We start from the raw sequence: 24,948 nt of genomic DNA on the forward strand, positions 1-24,948 counted from the left end.
AATTTAATCCGCTACCACATCTAGTTCTCGACTATGTAACTCACACACCCCCAGCTTTAGGCTCTTAGCCTCTACTTCACACATATACCACCCCCAACTTAGGCGATTTGCCTCTTTTCTCTCGTAGTGTCAAGGAGGGAACGGGTGCAAAGATGGAATTAATTCATGAAGAGGGGAAAAGGTTTGTTACGGCTAATCAAGAAAAACAAGTCAAAGGCTCAAAAGGGGGAACTAATGATATTCATATAGAACGGGTTTTGGGCTTTTTAAGGCTAAAGTGACTATTTACAAGGAAAGCCTATGATCACTTCACAACCAACTATCCTAAGCAATATAGCACAACTTACCAGGCAAGTTCTAGATCCACATATGCCAACAATGAACACAAGAAAGTTCTCACACACACAATGGCATAAGGATTTGAACACTCAACCCATACACACTCTAATATCTATGATGTCACAAAAAGAACCATACATGTCAATTCATTACAACTTATGATAAGCAATAAAATTTTGGAGGGGTCAATTTCAAATCATTTCATTTCCAAGTTCAAAAATACCCTTTTCATTCCAATTTGTTCTCAAAATCCATGCCATAAGTTCAAAATGCAACAACCACTAAAGTCACAATTACTCTAAGCAAGATTTAACATATATATACACTACAAGATACATCAGGTTACCCCACCCCCAGCAAAAAGAGGATGCATTGTCCCCAATGCATCAAAATCATACCATCACCCAATGGTGGAGGGGCCGACCTGAGACGCTCTAATCCCGCTGCTGCTGCTGAAGTGTCTCCTCCGCATCAGTGTGAATGGAAACCCTCTCTACTGCTGGCTCAGTGGACCCAGGAGGTGGAGCTGACTGGCCCTGTGACTGCAGGTCCTGAGGAGCTATAGTAATCGGCCCGACTGGTGCTGGGATAGCACTGATGCTGGAAGATGCTCCTGTGAACCTCGTGTCTAGGCGCGACTGACGAATACTCTCCTGAAACTCGGGGTCCTTATCCTCATTATCATCATCCTCGTCATCATCAGCAGCCAATGTCTCAGTCCTCTTTCTCTTGAGACTTTCCCTAGTCTCATCCTCAGTCACCAAGTCAACTACTTTGATCAAATCTGAAATGCTGGCGACTGGCTCAGGTGGTGTCGGGTCATCCACAATAACCTGCTCTCACGCACGAAGGGCCTTGACCTCAGCTCTGAGCTGGTCAAGCTCGGTCTTCAAATCTCCAGAAGTACCACTCTCACTCTTCTTCTCAATAGTGAGTATCCGCATCTCTAAACCGTCAAGTCTCGCATTCACCCTGGCGTGATGCCTCTCCATAGCCTCCTTAAGAGGCTCTAACTCTGGTGCAATCTCTTTGCGAACAAACCTACCCAACTGCTGTAATATCCGGGTCACCTGCTGATCAGCTCGCTCTGCCTTGATGGCAAACTCTCTGAAGTTCGCCCTGTTGAGGACAAAGATATCCTCGGAGGCTGATGTTGCGGCTGAAGGAGGAATAGAAGCTGAAGATGGGACAGCAGGCCGAGGTAGTGCCTCTGAAGAAGTGGTAGCATCAACTACAGATGGTGTGGAGGATAATCACGTGTGGAAGGGCCCTCAGTGCCCAGATCAACTGTGCCCTGTGGCACTGAATCTATAACATGCTCAGTCTGCTCATCCGGAAGCTCTAGCAGTGAAGTACTAGTGGTCTGAGATGTACGAAGTGTCTCATCCCTACTCCGTGTGATGTCATACACCTTCGCTGCTGGGAGAGTGGTGGCGAAGGTCTGAATGTGTCTCACCTGGGCCATCCTGCACAACTGTGTGATAAGGCACGGGAATATCAATGTTGTCGCCTCCTGTGGTACGCGTGCCCGAATGGCTCTACTGATCAACTCTCCCAAATTCATTGGGTATCTGGATAGCATTGCAGCCACAACCACTGCTCTATCCGGTGTGAGTATGTTATCCGCTCCCGTAGGCAGAATGCGATATATGATGAAACTCCACCAGAATTTAGCTTCCAAGCTAATATCAGCCTTATATATCTTTGCAGACAAGCTACTCAACCATGGTGCCTTGTCTGCCGGACCCCGAGCCATCATTGTTGCAAACCATTCTCTCACAGAGCGCTCCGCTCTTCTTTCAAATTTATCATCATATTCCACTGTGGCTGGCTCAACGAAGTCATCTCCAAAATAAAACTTGTTGATTGTGCGGGCAGAGATATCAACATGCACACCTCGAACATACACTGTATCTAACGGAGGGGCGGCTTTCAAATCTTTTTTTTTCTTGTGCCGCTTCTCTAGCAGCACTCTGTAGGTGGCATAGAATTCCCGAACCATGGTCGGGCAATAGTCCCCTGGAGGCTGTGTGAATGCCTATAAATGATAGTGCTGGATGAGATCAGTAATCCGAGGGTAACTCTCTAATCCGCTCATACTGATTTGTTCCTCTTCTTGAATATTCCTCCTCGGATTACCCCCGGTGACTGTAGTCGCCCCCTTTATGTAGTACTTTCTGCACCCATCATAAGGAAATCGGATTGCAGCTATCTCCCTTTTCTGCAGCCGCATCTGCTGTTGTTCCTCATCTGAATTCAGTTCAGGAGCGGCTTGTTGCTCTGTTGCTGCCTCGCTAGCACTAGCGGGTGTGGAGGATGACTCCCCCTCTTCAGACTGGGGGGAGTTTAGGAGAAGTGATGCTGCACGAGGAGTGGTGGTCCGTGCTCTCTTTGTAGTCGTTGGTACCACCTCCTCACTTGCAGAGTTGGAGGGTTCATCTCTAAGAGCAAGGGTCGATTGTCCCCGACCTCGGCCTTTTTTAGGACCACCACCCCACCTGACTGGATTCTTTGGAGGCATATCTGCAAAAAGAACACCATTCGTCATTGAGACAACCATAAAAATATATCAAAACAAGAAAAAGATGCAAAACATGTGAGAATTTTAAAACTGCCAGTGGCTCCGTCGAACCGATCGACGAAACGTCGAACAGATCGACGGAGCGTCGAAGTGTTCGTCGAAGATCGACGATCAGAAGGACGGTCCGTCGAACCGATCGATGGGCCGTCGATCTCACCGTCGATCTATCTTTGATCACTGTAAATTGCAAATTATTGACGGTGGAAAGGACGCTCCGTCGATTGATTCGACGGACCGTCGAGTCCACCGTCGAGTTTGTTTTGCCTCAACCTTTTGTGAGGAATCATTCGACGTTAAGAAGGACGGTTCGTCGAGTGAATCGACGGACCGTCGAACTTAGCGTCGAATGGACTTCTGGTCTTTTCTTACATCACAGAGCAATAATGCTTACTTTGGTTCTCAATTCAACAACATTTACATCTACTCAATACGATCCTCGGGTCGTGGTGCAAACCCTCTCGTAATTGGGGTTACTCAGACTTCACCCAACGTTGGCTCGGGTTAGATTATGGAAAACAATTGGCGGGCAAAATAACTCTTTGGTCGTAATGCCCTCCAAGCCAAAGTTTCAAACAACACCACTTAAAAAAAAATTTCACACTTGGGCATTTCATCAAACAGGTGGCGGGCAAAACAACAACAATCTCATGAATGAGGTATGTTTGTCGTAATGCCCTCCGACTCGGTGGAAGACGATGTACTCGCTCCAACGAGTCTCAATTCTCAGCAATCAGCTATACCCAATGAATCAAACATCCAAACAAACCACTAGCAAAAATAAACTAACAAAAACAATACATGGAAGTCGAAGCAAACAACTAGTATGAACATATGAACAATCAATACATGATCTAGCATACCTTAAAAGTGAGAGAGGACTCGATTTTAGCACTTAAGGGGTGATGAACACACAAAGAGCCACTGCTAGGGTTACAACACTACAGAATGAGAGAGCAAACGAGAGAGAGAATGATGGTTAATGGGAGGAATGATGGTTAATGGGTGTGTTTAAGAGAGGGAAAGGTGGAGTAACTGTTATGGGAGTGGGAAAGGTGGAGATGGAGTTAAAATTTGAAAAGAAGGAAGAAATGGGGAGAAAGAAAGGGGCGGTCATTTTATATAAAAAAAAAGATGTAACCCTAACTGACGCGTTAAAAGGACGGAGCGTCGAATGTGTTCGACGTTCCGTCGATTGCAACGTCGTTTGCTTTCTTATTTTAAATACAAGGGAGAAGAACGCCCGTCGAATTGACCGTCGATCAGTTCGATGGAGCGTCAAACCTGTCGTCGAATAAGCTTAAGCGGGAATGTGCCCAGTTGTTGTCATCCTATTCTACGCTGAGAAGGACGCTTCGTCGAATAGTTCGACGGTAGGCTTGACGCCCGTCGAATAGATCGACGCCGCGTCGATTAACAGCGTAGAAAGGTTGCAATTTCCAGTGATGAATCTTCCATGTGGTCCATTTCGACGGCGAATTCTACGGCTCGTCGAACAGATCGACGGTCCGTCGAATGCGCATCGTTCATCTGCTTCCTTTGCAATTTCTCCATTCAACACTTAGGTTCCTAGACACAACAACAAACATCAAAACAACACAAGAACAAAACCAATGAAACGAAAAACATAACGCGAAAATGAACATGGGTTGCCTCCCAAGAAGCGCACAATTTAACGTCGCGGCACGACGTAATACCACTTTTGGTGTCAAGGTCCGGTGCCATGTTTCAACCGGTGAGCATCAACAATCTTGTCCCCATCAACCATCCAATGGTAGTGCTTTACCCGATGGCCATTCACCTTGAAAGTACGAGTCCCATCTTCGGACTTCAATTCCATCGAACCATTGGGTGAAACACTCACCAAAGTAAAAGGGCCGGACCACTTGGATTTCAATTTGCCTGGAAAGAGCTTCAACCTTGAATTGAATAGCAACACCGAATCACCCGGTTGAAAATCTCTCTTTAAAAGTTTGACATCATGATAATGCTTCATCTTCTCTTTATACAATGCCGCACTCTCATAGGCATGATACCGAAACTCATCCATTTCATTCATTTGAAACAACCGCAACTTGGCCGCTTCGTCCCAATCCATGTTCAATTTTTTTAATGCCCACAAAGCTTTGTGCTCAAGTTCAACCGGTAGATGGCAAGCTTTGCCAAACACCAACCGATAAGGAGAAGTACCAATGGGCGTCTTGAATGCCGTTCTATAAGCCCAAAGAGCATCATCAAGCTTTAATGACCAATCGGTTCTATTTGCATTAACCGTCTTGGCTAAGATACTTTTTATCTCCCGATTGGAGACTTCGACTTGCCCACTAGTTTGGGGATGGTAAGGAGTTGCCACCCTATGCTTCACACCATACTTCTCCATGAGATTAGTGAATTGCTTGTTGCAAAAGTGAGTGCCACCATCACTAATGATTGCCCTAGGAGTGCCAAACCTTGTGAATATGTTCTTTTTGAGAAAATTTGTGACACTCTTGCCATCATTGTTGGGCAATGCTACCGCTTCGACCCACTTGGACACATAGTCAACCGCAACAAGGATGTACCGCATACCACGAGAACTCACAAATGGGCCCATAAAGTCGATGCCCCACACATCAAAGAGTTCAACCTCCATGACAAAATTCATCGGCATTTCGTGCTTTCTCCAATTGACCCTTGGCGTTGACATTGGTCACAAGATTTCACCAACAAATTTGCATCATGATAAAGGGTGGGCCAATAATAGCCACATTCAAGAACTTTTGCCGCGGTGCGGTTCCCACTATGATGACCCCCCACGGGAGAGTCATGGCAAGCTTTTAAGATTTTCATGGCCTCGGATTCGGCCACACACCGCCGAATGATGTTGTCGGCACAAGTGCGGAACAAATAGGGCTCATCCCAATAGTATTGACGACTATCTCTAAAAAATTTCTTCTTTTGATAAGCTTTGATGTCGTCGGGAATAAGACCCGTCACCAAGAAGTTGGCGATATCCACATACCAAGGAGCAACTTCACAAGACACGGCCAAAAGTCTTTCATCGGGAAAAGCATCATTTAATTCAAGATCTCCACTCGGTCTCTCGGCTTCCTCAAGCCTAGATAGATGATCCGCAACTTGGTTTTCACAACCTTTTCGATCTTTGACTTCAAAGTCAAACTCTTGCAACAATAAAACCCAACGAATCAACCGCGGCTTTGCATCTTTCTTTGTCATCAAATATCTCAATGCCGCATGATCCGTGTGAACAACCACTTTGGATCCAAAAAGCTAGGCCGGGAACTTCTCAAAAGCATATACAATGGCTAGAAGTTCTTGCTCGGTGACGGTATAATTCATTTGAGCACCATTGAGGGTTTTGCTAGCATAATAAATTGGGTGCATGATTTTGTTGTGCCTTTGCCCAAGCACCGCACCAATAGCAAATCCGCTCGCGTCACACATGAGCTCAAATGGCAATGACCAATCCGGAGAGACAATAATTGGAGTAGAAGTGAGCATTTCCTTCAATTCATTAAATGCCTTAAGGCACTTTTCATCAAACACAAACTTAGCCTCCTTTTCAAGAAGCTTACACATCGGATTGACAATTTTTGAGAAATCCTTGATAAAACGCCGATAGAAGCCGGCATGTCCCAAGAAGCTACGAACTCCTTTGATGGAGATAGGTGGAGGAAGCTTGGCAATAACGTCAATCTTTGCTTGGTCTACCTCAATACCCTTCTCAAAAATCTTATGGCCAAGGACAATCCCTTCCTTCACCATGAAATGACATTTCTCCCAATTAAGTACAAGGTTGGTTTCTTTACACCGCTTCAATACCTTACCGAGATTGGCAAGGCATTCGTCAAAGGAGTCACCAACAACCGAAAAGTCATCCATAAAGACTTCCAAGAAATCTTCCACCATATCCGAGAAAATAGACATCATACACCGTTGGAATGTAGCCGGGGCATTGCATAAGCCAAAAGGCATTCGGTTAAAAGCAAAGGTTCCATAAGGACAAGTGAAAGTGGTTTTCTCTTAGTCTTCTAAGGCAATGTTAATTTGGTTGTGCCCCGAATAGCCATCCAAAAAGCAATAATAAGATCTTTCGGCTAGCCGATCAAGCATTTGATCAATAAAAGGCATAGGGAAGTGGTCTTTACAAGTTGCAGTGTTGAGCTTTCGATAGTCCATACACACTTTCCATCCGGTGACCGTCCTTGTAGGAATCAACTTATTCTTGAAATTAGGGACAACAGTGATGCCCCCCTTCTTTGGCACATATTGTACCCGACTCACCCATAGACTATTTGCAATTGGGTATACAACACCCGCAACACCCACATCCAACCATTTGATTATCTCCTTCTTGACCACTTCTTGCATAGGTGGGTTTAGCCTTCTTTGATGCTCTACACTTGGTGAACTATCTTCCTCAAGCTTGATTCTATATTCACAAGTACCGGAGGGAATCCCCCTAATATCCGCAATAGTCCACCCAATAGATCTTTGATAAGCCCACAACACTTCAAGAACCTTTTGAGTTTATTCCTCATTTAACAAAGATGAGAGAATAACCGGTAGAGTATTATTCGGGCTAAGAAAAGCATACTTCAAATGAGATGGAAGTAGCTTGAGCTCAAGCTTTGGTGGCTTAATAATCGAATATTTAGCCGGAGGAGTGGTTCTTTTGTCAAGATCAAGAGATAAGTTCTTTGGCTCGTAAGAATACGAACCCCAGCCAATAAGAGAATTTACCGTTTCAACATACCCCTCCATTTGATCCGCCTCAAAATTCACCAAAATAGCCGAAAGTGCTTTGTCAAAGTGCTCCTCCTCTAATTTATGCTTCACCGCTTCATCTACCACATCAAAAGAATCAATGACTGAAATGCTCTCATAAGCACTTGGTAATTTTAACCCCTTGCTAGCTTGGAAGGTTACCTCATCTTCATTTACCCCGAATTTTATTTTATTCTTTTTCGAGTCCATTAAAGCTCTCCCGGTGGCAAGAAATGGCCTTCCCAAGGTAATTGAGACTTCTTTGTCAACCGCACAATCAAGGATGACAAAATCCGCCGGTAATAAGAATTTCTCCACTCTAACAAGGACATCATCAACAATCCCTACCGGTCTCTTGATGGTTCTATTGGCCATTTAGAGACGCATGTTCATTGGACTAGGTGTCCCCGAACCAGAATTTTTATAGATGGCTAGTGGCATCAAATTAATACTAGCCCCATTATCACACAAGGCATGAGCAAAATCATGGTGACCGATGGTGCAAGGAATAGTGAAAGCCCCGGAATCTCCCTTATTGTCAACCTTTGTGGACAAAATAATAGAGCTCACACGGTGAGTGACTCCCACCGTATCATGCTTGATTGGTATTTTCTTTGTTAACAAGTTCTTCAAGTATTTAGAAAATCCCGGCATTTCTTGGAATGCATCAAGAAATGGGATATTCATTGACCCTTTCAATTGGTCATAGAAGCGTTGGCATTTGGCATCCTCCATTCTTTTTATCAATCTTTATGGGAACGGGGGAGGAGATTTATATGTTTGAGTCAAAGGTCTAATTGCCCCCGTGACCTTGCTCTTTTGAGTGCTACCCATGGTAGCTTTTTCAACACTTGGCACCTCATCACCCTTAACAACAATAGGGTGTGCCACCTTCTCCTTCTCAATAATAATAGGCACTTCAATTGGTGCCTCAATTTCTTCTTCAATAACCTCATCAATAACCGGCTCGACAATAATAGGTTCAACCATCCTCTCATCCACCGCATTAAAGATCTTCTCACTTCTAGTGGAAATAGCTTTGCATGAGGCAATGTGATCACCTCCGCTACCCCTTGGGTTCGAAATTGTTTCGCGAGGAAGTCTTCCTTTTTATGGAGGATGTTGCTCATGAGAAAGATCACACACTTATGACTCAAGTTTTTGAATCAAAGCGGTGTGAGAGCCTACCACTTTAATCAAATTTTCAATCTTCTTGTCACTCTTGTTTTGGTTTTCCAAGATCTTCTCAAGCATCGATTCCATTCGAGAGGTCCCTTGATTATTGGAAGGACCCTCTCGCCAATTTTGAGAGTTGGAAGATGTTACACCTCGAAAAAATCTCCGTTGATGCACAGTGAATAGACTAGCGAAGGACACGAAGTATACAATAGTTCAATAAGTTAGAAATAGCATTTGATGACCCTAATTGATATTTCAAAGACATTCGAGGTAAGAGAAGAAAGTTTGCCAAGAGAAGGCAAGGCATATGTTATGTATCGGAAAGGATTTACGAGTAACAAGTTAATGATGACTTAATGATGTTTTGGAAAAGAGTTATAACATCCCTTAGATTGTTAATGAGGTGCTAAACAAGTGTTAAGAAGGTTTCATAAGGATTGGAGATCAAACGAGTCAACGAGATCGAGTCCGGAAGAACTGGGCATTATACGGCCCAACATACTGCCGTATAAAATATCTTTACAGCCGTATGTTTGGCCGTATATTCAGCCCAGATGGCCAGCCTCACTGGACCAAATCTACGGCCAGACATACGGTCAGTGAAATTTATACGGACCATATGTTGGTCCGTAGAAATTAGTCGGGACAGCTTGTGTATTATTAATAAGAGGGACAAGTTCATTTCATTTCATTTCCTCTTCACTCCCCTTCTCTCTAGAACTCTCTAGAACATTTCTCTATACCTCTCCTACAAGAATTCAAGAGATATTAATGATCAACTTCATCAAACCAAGAGAATCAAGTGTAAGAAACTCATTAAAGTTCATCCAAGACAAGAAATCCAAGTGGGAGTGGAACTAGAGTTTTGCTCAAGTGAAGTGTTTCCACTCAAGGTTCATTCCTACACCATCTAAGGTAAGTTTTATGGTCTTTACATGTTGTTTAAGGTATTTATTGGTGGAAAGACTTGGATTGTAGAAGGAGATAGAAAATGAGTCATGAATGTGAGAATAGTGATATTTTTGAGTAGTAGCTTGGATTGAGTCATGAATCTTAATATGTTGTGATTATGATTATGTTATAAATGACATTAAGAACATGGGATAAACATTGTATATGAGTGAACGTAATAGTGTGCCATGACCATGGATATGTATGATTTGAAGTGAATTGAGAAATATGGATAATGTATGTGAATCAAGACTATTGTTATAATGTTGTGAATGTTATTATTGATGTTTGGGAGTTGATATATGATATGGAGGAAGTTGTATAAATAAAGGAGATGCTGCCTAATTTTCTCTAGCTTAGTCAAGTATGCTAAGCTATCGATTTACTAATGTTAGTATAACTCTAATGAAGGTAGAAACGTGGACATTGAAGGAGAACGTTCAAGCGATATTACAGCTAAACAAAATGGTACGTAAGGCTAACCCTTCTTTCAATAAGGCATAGTTCTTTGGCCATATATCTATTCTTTCATGAGCCTATGATGTCCTCCAAATGATTCTATCTTTAAAGCTACTAAAGCACACGATTCTCGTTATGTTACGATTCCATGAAATTCCTTATATGATGAGTGATCCTCTAAGGATAGATGTAATAAAACGATGATAGTAATGATGTCAAGGATGCTTATGAGCTCTTATGTGTGTATATATATATGTTATGTATGACTATTATGTAACCCCGAGCTTATATGGCCGGGTATGATATGTACTGCGTGCGCACCACTGCAGTTGGGTACGGATAACCCTGAGCCTTGGTAAGGCCAGGTATGCATAATCACCGAGCCTTGCCATGGCCGGGTATGTGAAACACCGAACCTTCATGGTCGGGTATGCTATGAATATGAATATGGATATGGAATGTAAATGAGTACAGATACGAATACGGATACGGATATGGATGTATGTACACAATCACGCATTAGAAATGGAAGGTCCCTATGAAAAGCAAGTAAGTGTTTATGACGATGGTTCTACTACCTCCCATCTTATGCTATTTCTTATGTTGTTTATTATGCTTCTATAATGATGTTGATCGTGCTTTACATACTCAGTATATTCTTCGTACGACGTCCTTTTGTTTGTGTGGACGCCGCGTCATGCCCCGGCAGTGGCCAAGGAGACGAGTGCTTGATCCATAGCTTTATTACTCAGGGACTACGTAGCGAAGCTCCATTTCATTCGGAGCTACAGCTTTTGGTATCTATTCTCTTGTGTACATACTTATGGGCATGGCGGGGTCCTGTCCCACCTATATGATATGACATACTCTTCTTAGAGGCTTGTAGACATGTGTATATGGTTAGATGTATTTGGCCGTGTCGGCCTATATTTTGGATATCATTTTGTTAGCCTCGTCGGCTTATGTACATGGTTGTGGGCATAATTGTTGATGGTGATATAAATGTATCGTTGCCCAATGGGATTAGTATTAATGATGGATAGAAAGTATGATTTAGCTATGTGGCTCACCTAGATGTAAATGTGAATGTAGGATAAGAGGTGCCTGGGTGGGTTCGCACCGGGTACCTGTCACGGCCCTCCGGTTGGGTCGTGACAAAAGTGGTATCAGAGCAGTTTTTTCCTAGGGTGTGTCTACGAGCCGAGTCCAGTAGAGTCTTGGTTATGGGTGCGTTGTGCGCCACACTTATAAACAAGAGGCTGCGGGCATTTTAGGAATGAATGACCTTCTTTTTTCATAAGATCGTGCGATAGAGCTATGATATAAGGACTTCTTTTTCCTTAACCGTGTGTTATGAATTTCAGAGATGCCTGTAAAGAGAAAGGCTACGGCAGCCCGAAAGGGCAAGACAGTGGTAGAAAAGCGGGCTAGAAGAGCACCGCCAACGGTTGTAGAGGAAAGTGAGTCCCAGAATGTGGCTCAATCTCAGTCCTCTCATTCAGTGCCTATTTCTGAGGAGCATGAGGGAGCCTCAGCCCTAGCTCCAGCACCTCCAGCTCCTCCACCGGATGCTTCAAGCTAAGGTGTAAAAGAGGCCATTCATTTGCTGACTCAATTGGTTGTCGCCCAGACTCAGCGGCAAGGTACAGGGCAAGGTGATAGGGCTGTTAGTGCAAGGGCCCGTGATTTCATTAGCTTGAACCCACCAGAATTCTTTGGATCAAAGCCGGATGAGGACTCACAGAATTTTATTGATGGAATGGTGAGGACACTTTGGTTAATGCATGCTTTGGACATTGAATCGGTGGAGTTATCCTCCTATAGATTGAGGGATGTCACGATTCATTGGTACATGGTTTGGATGGCTTCACGGGGAGCCAATGCGCCTCCCCCGGTATGGCAAGAATTTGTGGATGCCTTCCTCAGACATTACCTGCCTCCAGAGGTTCGGCGAGCTAAAGTCGATAAGTTCTTGAATTTGAGGCAAGGAAGCATGAGTGCTTTAGAGTATAGTCTCCGCTTCAATTCTTTGGCTAGGTATGCTTCAGCCATGGTAGCGGATATGGGTGACCGAGTGCACCGATTTGTGAGAGGCCTAGGGCCACATTTGATGGATAGGTGCTTGTCGCGTCCCTTGGACAATATGGATATTTCACGCATTCGGTGCCCATGCTCAAAATTTAGAAGAAAAGTTGAAAGAACAAAGAAGTGAGCGTGAGCATGATAGAGGGTATAACAAGAGGGCTAGATCTTCGGGTCCGATGAGTGAGTTTAGAGGCGGGCACAAACAGCAGTTTTCTAGGCATTCAGGTCATTCTATGACTAGTGTGCTTCCACGGTTTTGGAGGTAATTGTGATGATCACTTACCACTTATCGAATTTGCTTATAACAATAGTTATCATTCTAGCATCCAAATGGCGCCGTATGAGGCTTTATATGGGCGAAAGAAAGTTAAGCTCATACAAGAAAGTTAAGCTCATACAAGATTAGCTATTAGCAGGCCAAAGTCGTTAAAAATCCTATGCGGATAATCGTCGAAGGGACTTGGAGTTCCAAGTTAAAGATTGGGTATTCTTAAAAGTGTCACCAATAAAGGGTGTAATGAGATTTGGCAAAAAGGGAAAGCTTAGTCCCCGGTACATAGGGCCTTATGAGATTGTGCGCAAGGTAGGCAAAATGGCTTACGAATTATATCTACCTCCTGATCTTGAGCCAGTTCATCCAGTCTTTCATGTCTCGATGCTTCGTAAATATGTTGGAGATCCTACTAGGATCGTGCCAGCAAATGATGTTCAAGTGACAGAAAAGTTGACTTATGAAGAGGTACCCATTGCCATATTAGATAGGCAAGTACGGAGGCTTAGAAATAAAAAAGTGGCCTAAGTTAAGGTCTTGTGGAGAAGCAATAATCGAGAAGAAATGATATGGGAAGCGGAAGAAAATATGAAATCCAAGTACCCGCACTTATTTCAACCATCGGAAGAGATCCAAGATGAGACGTCAAGATCATGAGATATGTATGTTTTCCTTTCTATGCATTTGGGTCGTGTGTGGCCAAACTCTATTGCTATTATGCTATGGCCCTGTGAGGCATCGTTATTATGGGCTGTTGTGACAGGATGTTAGTGCCATATTACAAGGGAAACTCTGGCAAAATTTTTATAGAATCCCCGAGAACTTAACATTCAAGGACGAATGTTCTTAAGGGGGGAAGAATGTTACACCTCAAAAAATTCTCCGTTGATGCATAGTGAATAGACTAGCGAAGGACACGAAGTATACGATATTTCAATAAGTAAGAAATAGCATTTGATGACCCTAATTGAGATTTCAAAGACATTCGAGGTAAGAGAAGAAAGTTTGCCAAGAGAAGGCAAGGCATATGTTATGTATCGGAAAGGATTTATGAGTAACAAGTTAATGATGACTTAATGATGTTTTGGAGAAGAGTTATAACGTCTCTTATATTGTTAATGATGTTCTAAACAAGTGTTAAGAAGGTTCCATAAGGATTGGAGATCAAACGAGTCGACGAGATCGAGTCCGGAAGAACTGGGCATTATACGGCCCAACATACTGGCCGTATAAAATATACTGGCCGTATGTTAGGCCGTATATTCAGCCCAGATGGCCAGCCTCACTGGACCAAATCTACGGCCAGACATACGGTCAGTGAAATTTATACGGACCGTATGTTGGTCCGTAGAAATTGGTCGGGACAGCTTGTGTATTATTAATAAGGGGGACAAGTTCATTTCATTTCATTTCATTTCCTCTTCACTCCCTTCTCTCTAGAACTCTCTAGAACATTTCTCCATACCTCTCCTACAAGAATTCAAGAGATATTAATGATCAACTTCATCAAACTAAGAGAATCAAGTGTAAGAAACTCATTAAAGTTTATCCAAGACAAGAAATCCAAGTGGGAGTGGAACTAGGGTTTTGCTCAAGTGAAGTGTTTCCACTCAAAGTTCATTCCTACACCATCTAAGGTAAGTTTTATGGTCTTTCCATGTTGTTTAAGGTATTGAGGGGTTAAAAGACATGCATTGTAGAAGGAGATAGAAAATGGGTCATGAATGTGAGAATAGTGATATTTTTGAGTAGTAGCTTGGATTGAGTTATGAATCTTAATATGTTGTGATTATGATTATGTTATAAATGACATTAAGAACATGGGATAAACATTATATATGAGTAAACGTAATAGTGTGCCATGACCATGGATATGTATGATTTGAAGTGAATTGAGAAATATGGATAATGTAGGTGAATAAAGACTATTGTTATGATGTTGTGAATGTTATTATTGATGTTTGGGAGTTGATATATGATATGGAGGAAGTTTTATAAATAAAGGAGATGCTTCCCAATTTTCTCTAGCCTTAGTCAAGTATGCTAAGCTATCAATTTGCTAATGTTAGTATAACTCTAATGAAGGTAGAAATGTGGACATTGAAGGAGAATGTTCAAGCGATATTATAGCTAAACAAAAAGGTATGTAAGGCTAACCCTTCTTTCAATAAGGCATGGTTCTTTGGCCATATATCTACTCTTTCATGAGCCTATGATGTCCTCCAAATGATTCTATCTCTAAAGCTACAAAAGCGCACGATTCTCGTTGTGTTACGATTCCATGAAATTCCTTATATGATGAGTGATCCTCTAAGGATAGATGTAATAAAATGATGATAGTAATGATGTCAAAGATGCTTATGAGCTCTTATGTATATATATATATATATATATATATATATATATGTTATGTATGACTATGATGTAACCCCGAGCTTATATGGCCGGGTATGATATGTACTGCGCGCACACCACTGCAGTTGGGTACGGATAACCCTGAGCCTTGGAAGGGCCAGGTATGCATAATCACCGAGCCTTGCCATAGCCGGGTATGTGAAACACCGAACCTTCATAGTCGGGTATGCTATGAATATGAATATGGATATGGAATGTAAATGAGTACGGATACGAATACGGATATGGATATGGATGTTTGTATACAATCACGCATTAGAAATGGAAGGTCCCTATGAAAAGCAAGTAAGTGTTTATGACGATGGTTCTACTACCTCCCATCTTATGCTATTTCTTATGTTGTTTGTTATGCTTTTATAATGAAGTTGATCAAGCTTTACATACTCAGTACTTTCTTCGTACTAACGTCTTTTTGTTTGTGGACACTGCGTCATGCCCGCAGGTGGCCAGGGAGACAGGCTTGATCCATAACTTTATTACTCAGGGACTACGTAGCGGAGCGGGGTCCTGTCTCGCCCATGTGATATGACATACTCTTCTTAGAGGCTCGTAGACATGTGTATATGGTTAGATGTATTTGGCTTTGTCGGCCTATATTTTGGATATCATTTTGTTAGCCTTGTCCGCTTATGTACATAGTTGTGCGCATAATTGTTGATGGTGATATAAATGTATCGTTGCCCAATGAGATTAGTATGAATGATGGATAGAAAGTATGATTTAGCTATGTGGCTCACCTAGATGTAAATGTGAATGTATGATAAGAGGTGCCCGGGTGGGTTAGCATCGGGTACCCGTCACGGCCCTGCGGTTGGGTCGTGACAGAAGAACAACCTTTCGGTGGAACATAAGCATTAGAATTCCGATTACCATAATTGTTGTTGTTGTAATCCTTCCTATCCATACCATCATATTCATTTCGGCCATATTAATTGCTTTGTTTTTGGGGTCTCCATTGCTTTTGATAACCCTCTTGAGAGTTATCGATATAATTAGCATCCTCACATTGTTATTGCCCCTCTAGATAGGTCTCCTTCGAGACTTGATACATTCCGGGAGCATGAGATGGCATTTCTTCAATAACATTTACACCCTTCGCTTCTTTCTCCGCAAGACTCTTTGATTGCAAATTCACGGTGGTTTGCAATTGAGCAAAAGCATGATCTCGCTCATGATTCTCTTTGGCCACCGCGGCAATAGAAGGACTACCATAGGAAAAATCTTCACTATCTTTGGAGTGCCAAGCTTGGTGATGAGTGGTGAGCCGATCAAGCAAAGTAGTAATATTTGCAAAAGTCCGATCCATGAAACAACTACCCGTGGCCGTATTAACCGCAATTTGATTCGTAGTGTCTAACCCCTCGTAAAACTTCTCCATGAGCACATTCTCCATGAAACCATGATTGGAAGATTGGGTTACATAGTAATTGAACCGATCCCAAGCACTGTGTAGTTGTTCGCCCGGTAATTGCTTGAACTCAAAGATTTTGTCTCGGAGTTCTGCCTTTTTGCTCGGCGGAAACCACTTCTTCAAGAAAATATCGGATAATTCGGCCCATGTGTGGATTGAGTTGCTTGGAAGCTTCTCATACCATTCACGAGCTTCTTCGATAAGAGAATATTTGAAAAGCCTCAACCGAAGAGCATCAGAATAAACAACGCCATTGTTTGTTGAGTACACACATGCAAGAAATTCTTGAGATGGCGAAGTGGGCAATTCTCCGAAGAATTTTTGAAGTACCCCTCAAGTTTCAATAAATGGTAGAGATGACTCTCCACTTTGAAGTTTGCATTTCCAACTCGAGGAAGAACTGCCGCAGCCGCATACTCCGCATCATTCATAGAATCTGCAAATACATTCTCATCCTCTCCTGCTATCGGTACAGGTGCAGGAGGGTTTATATGGAGCCTCTCTTGATTTTGATTTCTTCGATTGTTTCGGTTGGCTCTGCCAGCCATCTGTTGCCTAATAACAAAGAGATAACAAATAGAGTGATGGAATAGAAAAAGTTTTAAAGAAAAGTATTTACCAGTTAGTAAATTTCATAACCGTATTCCCCGGCAACGGCGCCAAAATTTGAGACGCTCAAATTACACCTAAATTGTGGCGTAAGGCAGTCGATGTCAAATATATTAACCCAACTAGGTTGGGGTCAAATCCCACAGGGAATAAAGTGTGAAACAAATACTAATTATATATTTTACTAATCTCTAAAGACTTTAGTTCTATTCCAACTAGTATAGAAAAAGGGTTTTGGTTTGTATTTGCTATTTCGAAGTATTTAGAATTTGTTTGGATTAAAATAACCAAAGTTGTGTCCCTGCTGTGATTTGATATTATGTTATGGGTATCAATGTATAAATATGATATATTTCTAATGGGTCGTGATTTTGTATGCACTTAATCTGTAATGCACTTCCTAATATTTTTCACTAGTTAGAAAGTACTTCTTTTCATGATTTTCCCAAATATAGAAAAGTTGCAAGTAAAATCGATTAAATATGCCAAGTAGAACTCATCTTATCCCTAAGCGAGTTCATTAAACGAGGGTTAGCGCCCCGAGTCCTTGTTCTATTATTTCAACTCAAGCCCTAGTTCATCTTTCCAAACAAAACTAGGGTTTGTGCATAAGTAAGTGTTTGTAACCACTAACTAACAATTAATATGAGAAATAATAAAACACATCACAACCCATTATATATATATGCAATGTTAGACACCCATTACATGACACCCATCATTTAGGTCCACAACTTCAATTAAAGAAACTACTCACACATATTGTTTACAAAAGTAGAAAGCAATAATAGAGACATAAAGCTTACAAAGTGTAATAAAGATGGTGGAAATAGAATCTTTTTGTCTTCACTAAGCTCCAAAAGTGGTGTATTCAATGCTCACCCACCAATGGAACTAATGTTTGATGTTGGAGAATATCCAAAGAAAATGAACAAAGAAACCTAAAATGTTCTTTACATAGGCTCCAAAAACGCACAACAACAATTGACAAAACTGTCCCTAGTAGCAAGATCGACGAACCGTTGATCAGTTCGACGATCCGTCGATGCCTCCGTCCTTTGTTTCTTTAGTTATATGGTCCATTCGATGGTGTTGTCGACCAGTTCGACAATTCATCGAGTCTTCCATCTTTCTCTTTTTTTGTTGACAAATCTGTTCGACGATACAAACGACGAAACATTGATCAGTTCGACGCTTCGTCGATGCCTCCGTCCTTTTTCCTCTTTAGTTAAGGACAACACTAGAAAGTTGAATATATCGACGCTTCAAAGGACGGTCCGTCGATCAATCGATGGACCGTCGAATCTTCATTCTGGGCATTCTTTCCTTTTTCCTTTGTTTTTGCTTTTGGGCCATCGTATTCCTAACATACAATAAAAGCAAATTAAAATGACCCAGACTTACTTGAAAACAACCAAAATTCATAATAAAAAGGCATCGAATGTGCCACAAATCCGCGGCACATCAACCATATAGGTACAGTGTTATGCTGCTCGGCCATATAGGCACGGTGTTATCATCATTATCCTACTTCCAGGATGATATCATAAGTTTCCCATTGCAGTGGGGTGTCTGCCTGGCCGCCTATTGTCACACCGCAATTCCGGAGTGGTGTAACCGGCACCCTAGCCAAACCAAGCCCGAGCGAACCACTCTAAATCTGAAACTCTAGGGGAGTAATTCCAAGCTTAAACCGATAACGCCTACCTGCACACAGACAATACCAAAAAACCGTAATCTAAACATATATATAGATACTGACTATCTCGTCCGAACTGGGCACACACGCCCAAACATATATATACAACTGAGCAAGCCGACGAGGCTGCTATAATTGTGCAAAACCAACAGTATCCAAACAGACATATGCAAGCTGACAAGGCTATCACATAGACATACTATATATAGGACTCGTCTACAAGCCTCAAGGGAATATGTGACTGTACCATACAATCTGCAATCAAAAGGGAAAGACTCCAACGACCTGGCAACTCTGAACAAAAAGGGAGCTCACCAATCAACTGATATTAGATCTTGTTTACTGGGGTGGTCTATCAATCTGTCGATCTGTACCTGTAGGCATGAATGTAGCGCCCCTAAGCGAAAAGGACGTCAGTATGAAACAATGTACCAAGTATGTAAGGCAACAGATAACTGAAACGGTAACTGGACTGAAAATGTAACAATCTGGAGGCCAAAGAATAGCCTGAATATCTCACCTGACCTGTTTCATATGAAATGCAACATAATACTACTATATATCTCACTTACCAAGTGACTAGGCAATATGTCTCATTGACCCGTCGGTTAGGCAATCTGTCTCACTGAAGAGAATCTAGTACGTATGTCTCTTTATACTAACATATCTTCAACTAACTTTATATATCTGTTTCATCCTGGAGCTACCTGCCCAACTGATCAGTGGTAACTGCCCGACCAGCCGTAGCACTGTGATAACTGCCCATCCGATTATCGCCCGATGGTAGAGCGCAACTGCTCGACTGATTAGTGGTAACTGCCCGACTGGCCGTAGCACGGTGGTAACTACATAGATGCTTAACTGGTCGTAGACTAATGATAAATATAATCAAATCTTGAGATACATCATATGCCTCTTTTCTAGCATCAGATACCTCATTAGGAATCCTCTACTAGCATGCTATGCATGTCCTACAAAACATTGTTTAAGTACACATTTCTAAACTCATCAAAGTGATGCAAGGTCGGTAAACCTCCGGTTAACTTTATGGAACCATTATCTTGAACATATCTAACCTTGAAAGAACAAAATCATAAGATGAGATCCACATCAATGAATAACATCTGTAGTCATGAAACAAGCTCGATGATATCATAAGAACATCGGGGACTTTAGGCTTTGGTATCTTTAGAAACAGGATTATGGAAGATATCATGTATTGGTTCTCAACAGAGGAATCATGCCTTAAGAAAGAAGGGTTTAGCATTAACATACCTGGAAGCTCATTTCCCAGCTTTTCAACCTACCTCTTGTCTTGCAATCTACTTAAGATCGTTCGTAGTCTCGTAATCTACATATAAAACCATTCATACTATTGTTAGGCTCATCGTCATATGCTTGTCTTAAGTTTCCAAATTAAACCCTTTTAGAATCTATTAAAATTCGGGCAGCATCTCCCCTGTTTATATCCCTAGCCCGAAATCATAATACCAAAAACCAACAACTAATAATAACAACAACAACACTAGCACTAACAGCATTATCATCAATACTAAAATATTCCATGAAACATCCCACACGATGTTTATCAATATACAATAACAATATACACTTCCTTTCTTCCTAATCAAGGAGCATAATCTCATCAACACACCAACAACATTAGATACCATCCATATACATGGAAATCAGCCCAACAACACAACCACAACATGCTCAAAATAGTCCATAAACTCAACAACTACAACACAACACTTTATGACTTTTCCTCTATAACTATTTTCACTTTTAAGACTTGCTAAACCTTCAAATCAACTCAACATAAGAGAAAGGATGAAGAACATACCCTATACTTGAAGAAATTTAGCCACATCAATTTTCTTCAAGACCAAACTCACCGCAACATCAAGTAGAAACAAGAACAATCACTTTTCATGAGCTAGTTTGGTGTAATCTTGTTGGATTCTTGATTTAAGGGGTTATAAGTCTTTAAGAGAAGTGTATGGATGTGTCTAGAACTCAAAAGAAGTGTAAATGATGAAAAAAGGGAAATAATAAGGTATTTATACCCTTTGAAAGTCGGTTCCATCGACTTTCCAAGTGGGGCTCGCGGAGCCATTAGGCAACTTATCTTGAAATGCCAATATCTCCCTACTCCGATGTCATATGGACAAACGGTTTGTTACGTTGGAAACTACACTCGACGAAATTCATTTTAGGCTCTTGAAAAACCTCAAAACTCCTGATATACTAAGAGGTATACTTCTCTAAAGTTGACCCAAAATTTCTGTCCAAAATTCTGCTAAATTTTTCAAAATTTTTGAAAAACTTATTTTCTTCAATTTGCTTGATCCCGGAATCTTCCGAAACTTTCCATACATGATATTTATCATCCTTTATACTTGATAAGGGTCATGTCTTTTGGTTCCAAGGTTTTGCTTCCTGGTTACGACTTACGAGGTCATAATTCATCCTTTACTTCATTGTTACGTACTTCCCATGGATTTTACCTTTTAAAACTTCTTGGGACGTCTCCGATACTTGATTAATACGGTAAAATACGTGGCGTGCTCATGATCTTAAAGTGTGAGGTGTAACACCTATAGGGCGGCGGGGTGTATATATATACACATACACACACACACACACACACACACACACACACACACACACATTTAGCATGCATGAGAGCCCAATGAAACTTTTCTACTCTATCAGAGTGACGTAAAGTCAGTAACCTCCGATGTATCATTATGGAATCATCACCATCGCTACACACACACACACATACATTTAGCATGCATGAGAGCCCAATGAAACATTTCTACTCTATCAGAGTGACGTAAGGTCAGTAACCTCCGATGTATCATTATGGAATCATCACCATCGCTATATCTCACCTTAAGGGAACAACTATCATAAGATGAGATCATCAATAATGAATAAAGTTGGTAATCATGTGACAAGATCAATAATATTATGAAAACATTGAGAACTTTAAGCTTTGGCCTTTCTAGAATGAAAATCAACATCATCACTATCTTGTCTCACTTTGAGGGAACAACAACATAAGATGAGGTCAACTATCATGAATGAAGTCAAGAATTATATGGTAAGCTCAATCATATCATGAGAACATCTAGAACTTTAGGCTTTGGAACCACTAAACATGGAGTCAACATAAGAGTCTTGAGAATTAAGGACCTTTAGCATTTCTAAGAGTAAGGGTAACATGGATAGCATATGTGGGATCATAACATTGGAATCATGCCTTTTGAAAAAAAGGGTTAGCCTTATATACCTTCACATCTTCTTAACGACTAAATGTTTTTCTCCCAAGATCGCAAACTCTACATTTAAGAGGATTCGTAACAACGTTAGTCTTGAAAGCATGCTTAAGTTCAAACTAGAGCAACTAAAAAGCTAGCGGAATTCGGGCAGCACTTCCCCTATTTCACCAACTTTCACCATATTGTAAAATAGCTCCCAAACAAAAATAACAACATCCACAATATCATAATCAAGGAATTATATTCAGTTTACTCCCCAAATCTAACCAAATCCCTTTTTGAGTTCACCCCATTGTCATCCTCTTCATTACAACACTCATGGCCTCTCCACTTTAATTCTTTTCCTTTCTAAGGGGTTACTAAACCTTTACATCAATCCAACCATATAACTAATATGAAGGACATACCTTATAATCAAGGAACTTCACCTCACTCAAATCCCTCCAAGATTAAGTTCACCACAACTTTGAAAGGAATAAAGAACAATCACCTTCCTTGGATTATCTTGAGGTTTTGATGTTGATTCTCTCTTTGGATGATATGAGAAGGTGTGGAGTGTTTGAGAACCTTAAAAAAAATCTTAGGAAGCCTCTAGAAATGTAGGAAATAAGTGTGGAAAGTTGAAAATGAAGTTGGGGTCGTTTGGGATTTAAAAAAGTGGCAAAATCACCCCCGGATCCACTTGGCGAAGAGTATGCGACCTAGCACACTAAGTGTGCGGCCGCACACTCTCTCTACCACTTGGGGGGTGGTGTTTGACAGTGAGTACACCCAAAATGGGGAGTTGGCATCTAGTGTATGGCTCAACATACTCAATGTGCGACCGCACACTGCCTCAATTTCTCCGTTTTCGCGTAATCGCGTTCTTTTCGATTTGTTTGACCTCCAATCCTTATGGAACCTTCTTGACACTTTTCTAGAACTTCATTAAACATCTAAGGGGGTCTATATCTCTCCCTCAAAGTGATGCTATGAAATGTGTAACTCAAATAATATGAACTCTCTCCAAACATGATTCAACGTCAACTTTCTCCGACGAACTTGCTTCCATTGTCTCATATAACTCTGAAACTTTAAGGTATATAATTAAAATTATCAAATACATTTCTTAACCTTACAAAGGCTTCATGTACACTTTAGGCTTATGTTGGTTCACTCATAAGGCAAATGTCACGAAATTCCCAAGGTGTAACATCCTACACCCCTTCTTGGTTCAAAATTCACATTTTTAGTGAATTTGTTAAGATTGTTGTAGGGTCCAGAACTTAGGAAAGTAGCGGAGTCACTTGAAAAACTTCGGTTAGAGGAAGGGATTTCTCTTTGACTCTTATCTTGCTGTAAGAGGGAATATGACTTACTTATGGAAGGAAGTGGATTCATCAACAAGATGTTGCTCTTGACATTGGAGAAAGAATCATTCAGACCATTTAGAAATTGAAAAATTTGTTGGTCCTCTCTGAACTTGGACAAAGCACCACATGTGCATACTGGCCCAAAATATGCACAATTAAGTTCATCCCACAAGTTTCTAAGATTGGTGATGTAAGTGGCTATACTAGAGGAGCCCTGACTTGTGGAGGCAATTTTCCTTTGAATATGAATATAGTTAGAACCATTAGAGTTTCTAAATCTTTGGTTGATATCCTCCAAAACTTCTTTAGCAGTTTTCATACATTCTACATTAGTGGCTATTTCCCCAGAGACAGAGTGGGTTATCCAAGCTTTCACCATGTCATTATATCTTTCCCAATAGGGAAAGTATGGAGAGTCATCTATTGGTTTGTTGTTCCTACCATCAATAAGCCCTAGTTTGTTCTTAGCAGATACGCAAGTCAACACACTACTCCTCATAGTAACAAAACCATATCCATTGAAAGGGACAACCACGAGGTGACTATCAGGGTTGTCAGAAGGATGTACATGGAAAGCATGGGAGGAATCAAGTGTGAAAGGACTAAAACCTTCAGTACTAGGGGTAGTAGGAATACCGGTCAGGTAGTGGAACCAGTCGCATTAGCAGGATTTGCATTTGAAACCAAAATTATACACACAGCAGCACACAACATAAATTCTCAAGTATACTAAAAACAATAGAACTCAGTAAAGCAGCGAAAATAAAAGTTTATCAGATGAGAGATGAAGAATAGAGTAAATGATACCAGGCTTTTTCTTCAACATGAAAAAGTAAAGGCCCTGTTCAACTTCGAAACCCTAGAAACCGTAAAAAAAATCCCAAAATCGCTGAGAATCACCATAAATCAAAGTTAGCACAACCTGAATAACAGTCGAGATAGAAAGCCTGATGATAAAACCCTTGATTAATGCAACAAAGAGAATAAAATCGAAAAAAATCAAAATCAAAATCGAAAATCAAACCATAAAACACAATGAAATTTTCAAAATTATCCGTCAGGTTACTATTGGAACAAAGCTTATAGCTAGGTGATTCTTATACTGGGCTTTGTTACCATGTTAAAATGCTCCAACAAGCTTGATCGATTAACAATGGCGGAGAATTGAAATGAACCCTAACGGGTCAAAAGAAGAGATAAATAAAAGCCGGTGTAAAATAAGAAAATGAACTTGTTGACTTTTTCACTTCCACAATCTCTGTCTATATACAAAATGAACTTAAATGAATTAAACTAATACAAAACAGAAATACAAAAATACATTTAGGCCAGGTCTTAATAGGCCCTGTCTTAATGACTAAATGGGCCGCAATGTCTTCAAGTGGTTTGGCCTTAAGTGTTGTTCTTCACATTGTTTATGCTTCAAATGTACATTTCTAGGCCTGCAAGGAAATGTTAGTTAATGTATACATAGTAAAATAAAGTTCAACACGTGGCATGATGGGAATGGAACACGTGGAAGTTAATGTTAAACATCTAGTTG

The 24,948-nt window shown here is 41.1% G+C and overlaps 1 protein-coding gene across 1 annotated transcript; it reads right to left on the minus strand.

Moving 5' to 3' along the window:
• Positions 1-23,223: 23,223 nt before the first annotated feature.
• On the minus strand, positions 23,224-23,904 carry LOC132053758 (uncharacterized). Its single transcript, XM_059445864.1, has one exon. It carries the CDS (start codon positions 23,902-23,904, stop codon positions 23,224-23,226), a length of 681 nt encoding a protein of 226 aa, XP_059301847.1.
• Between the last annotated feature and the right edge of the window lie 1,044 nt (positions 23,905-24,948).

The sequence above is a fragment of the Lycium ferocissimum genome, chromosome 4, assembly GCF_029784015.1.
Source record: "Lycium ferocissimum isolate CSIRO_LF1 chromosome 4, AGI_CSIRO_Lferr_CH_V1, whole genome shotgun sequence".
NCBI classification, from domain to species: Eukaryota; Viridiplantae; Streptophyta; class Magnoliopsida; order Solanales; family Solanaceae; genus Lycium; species Lycium ferocissimum.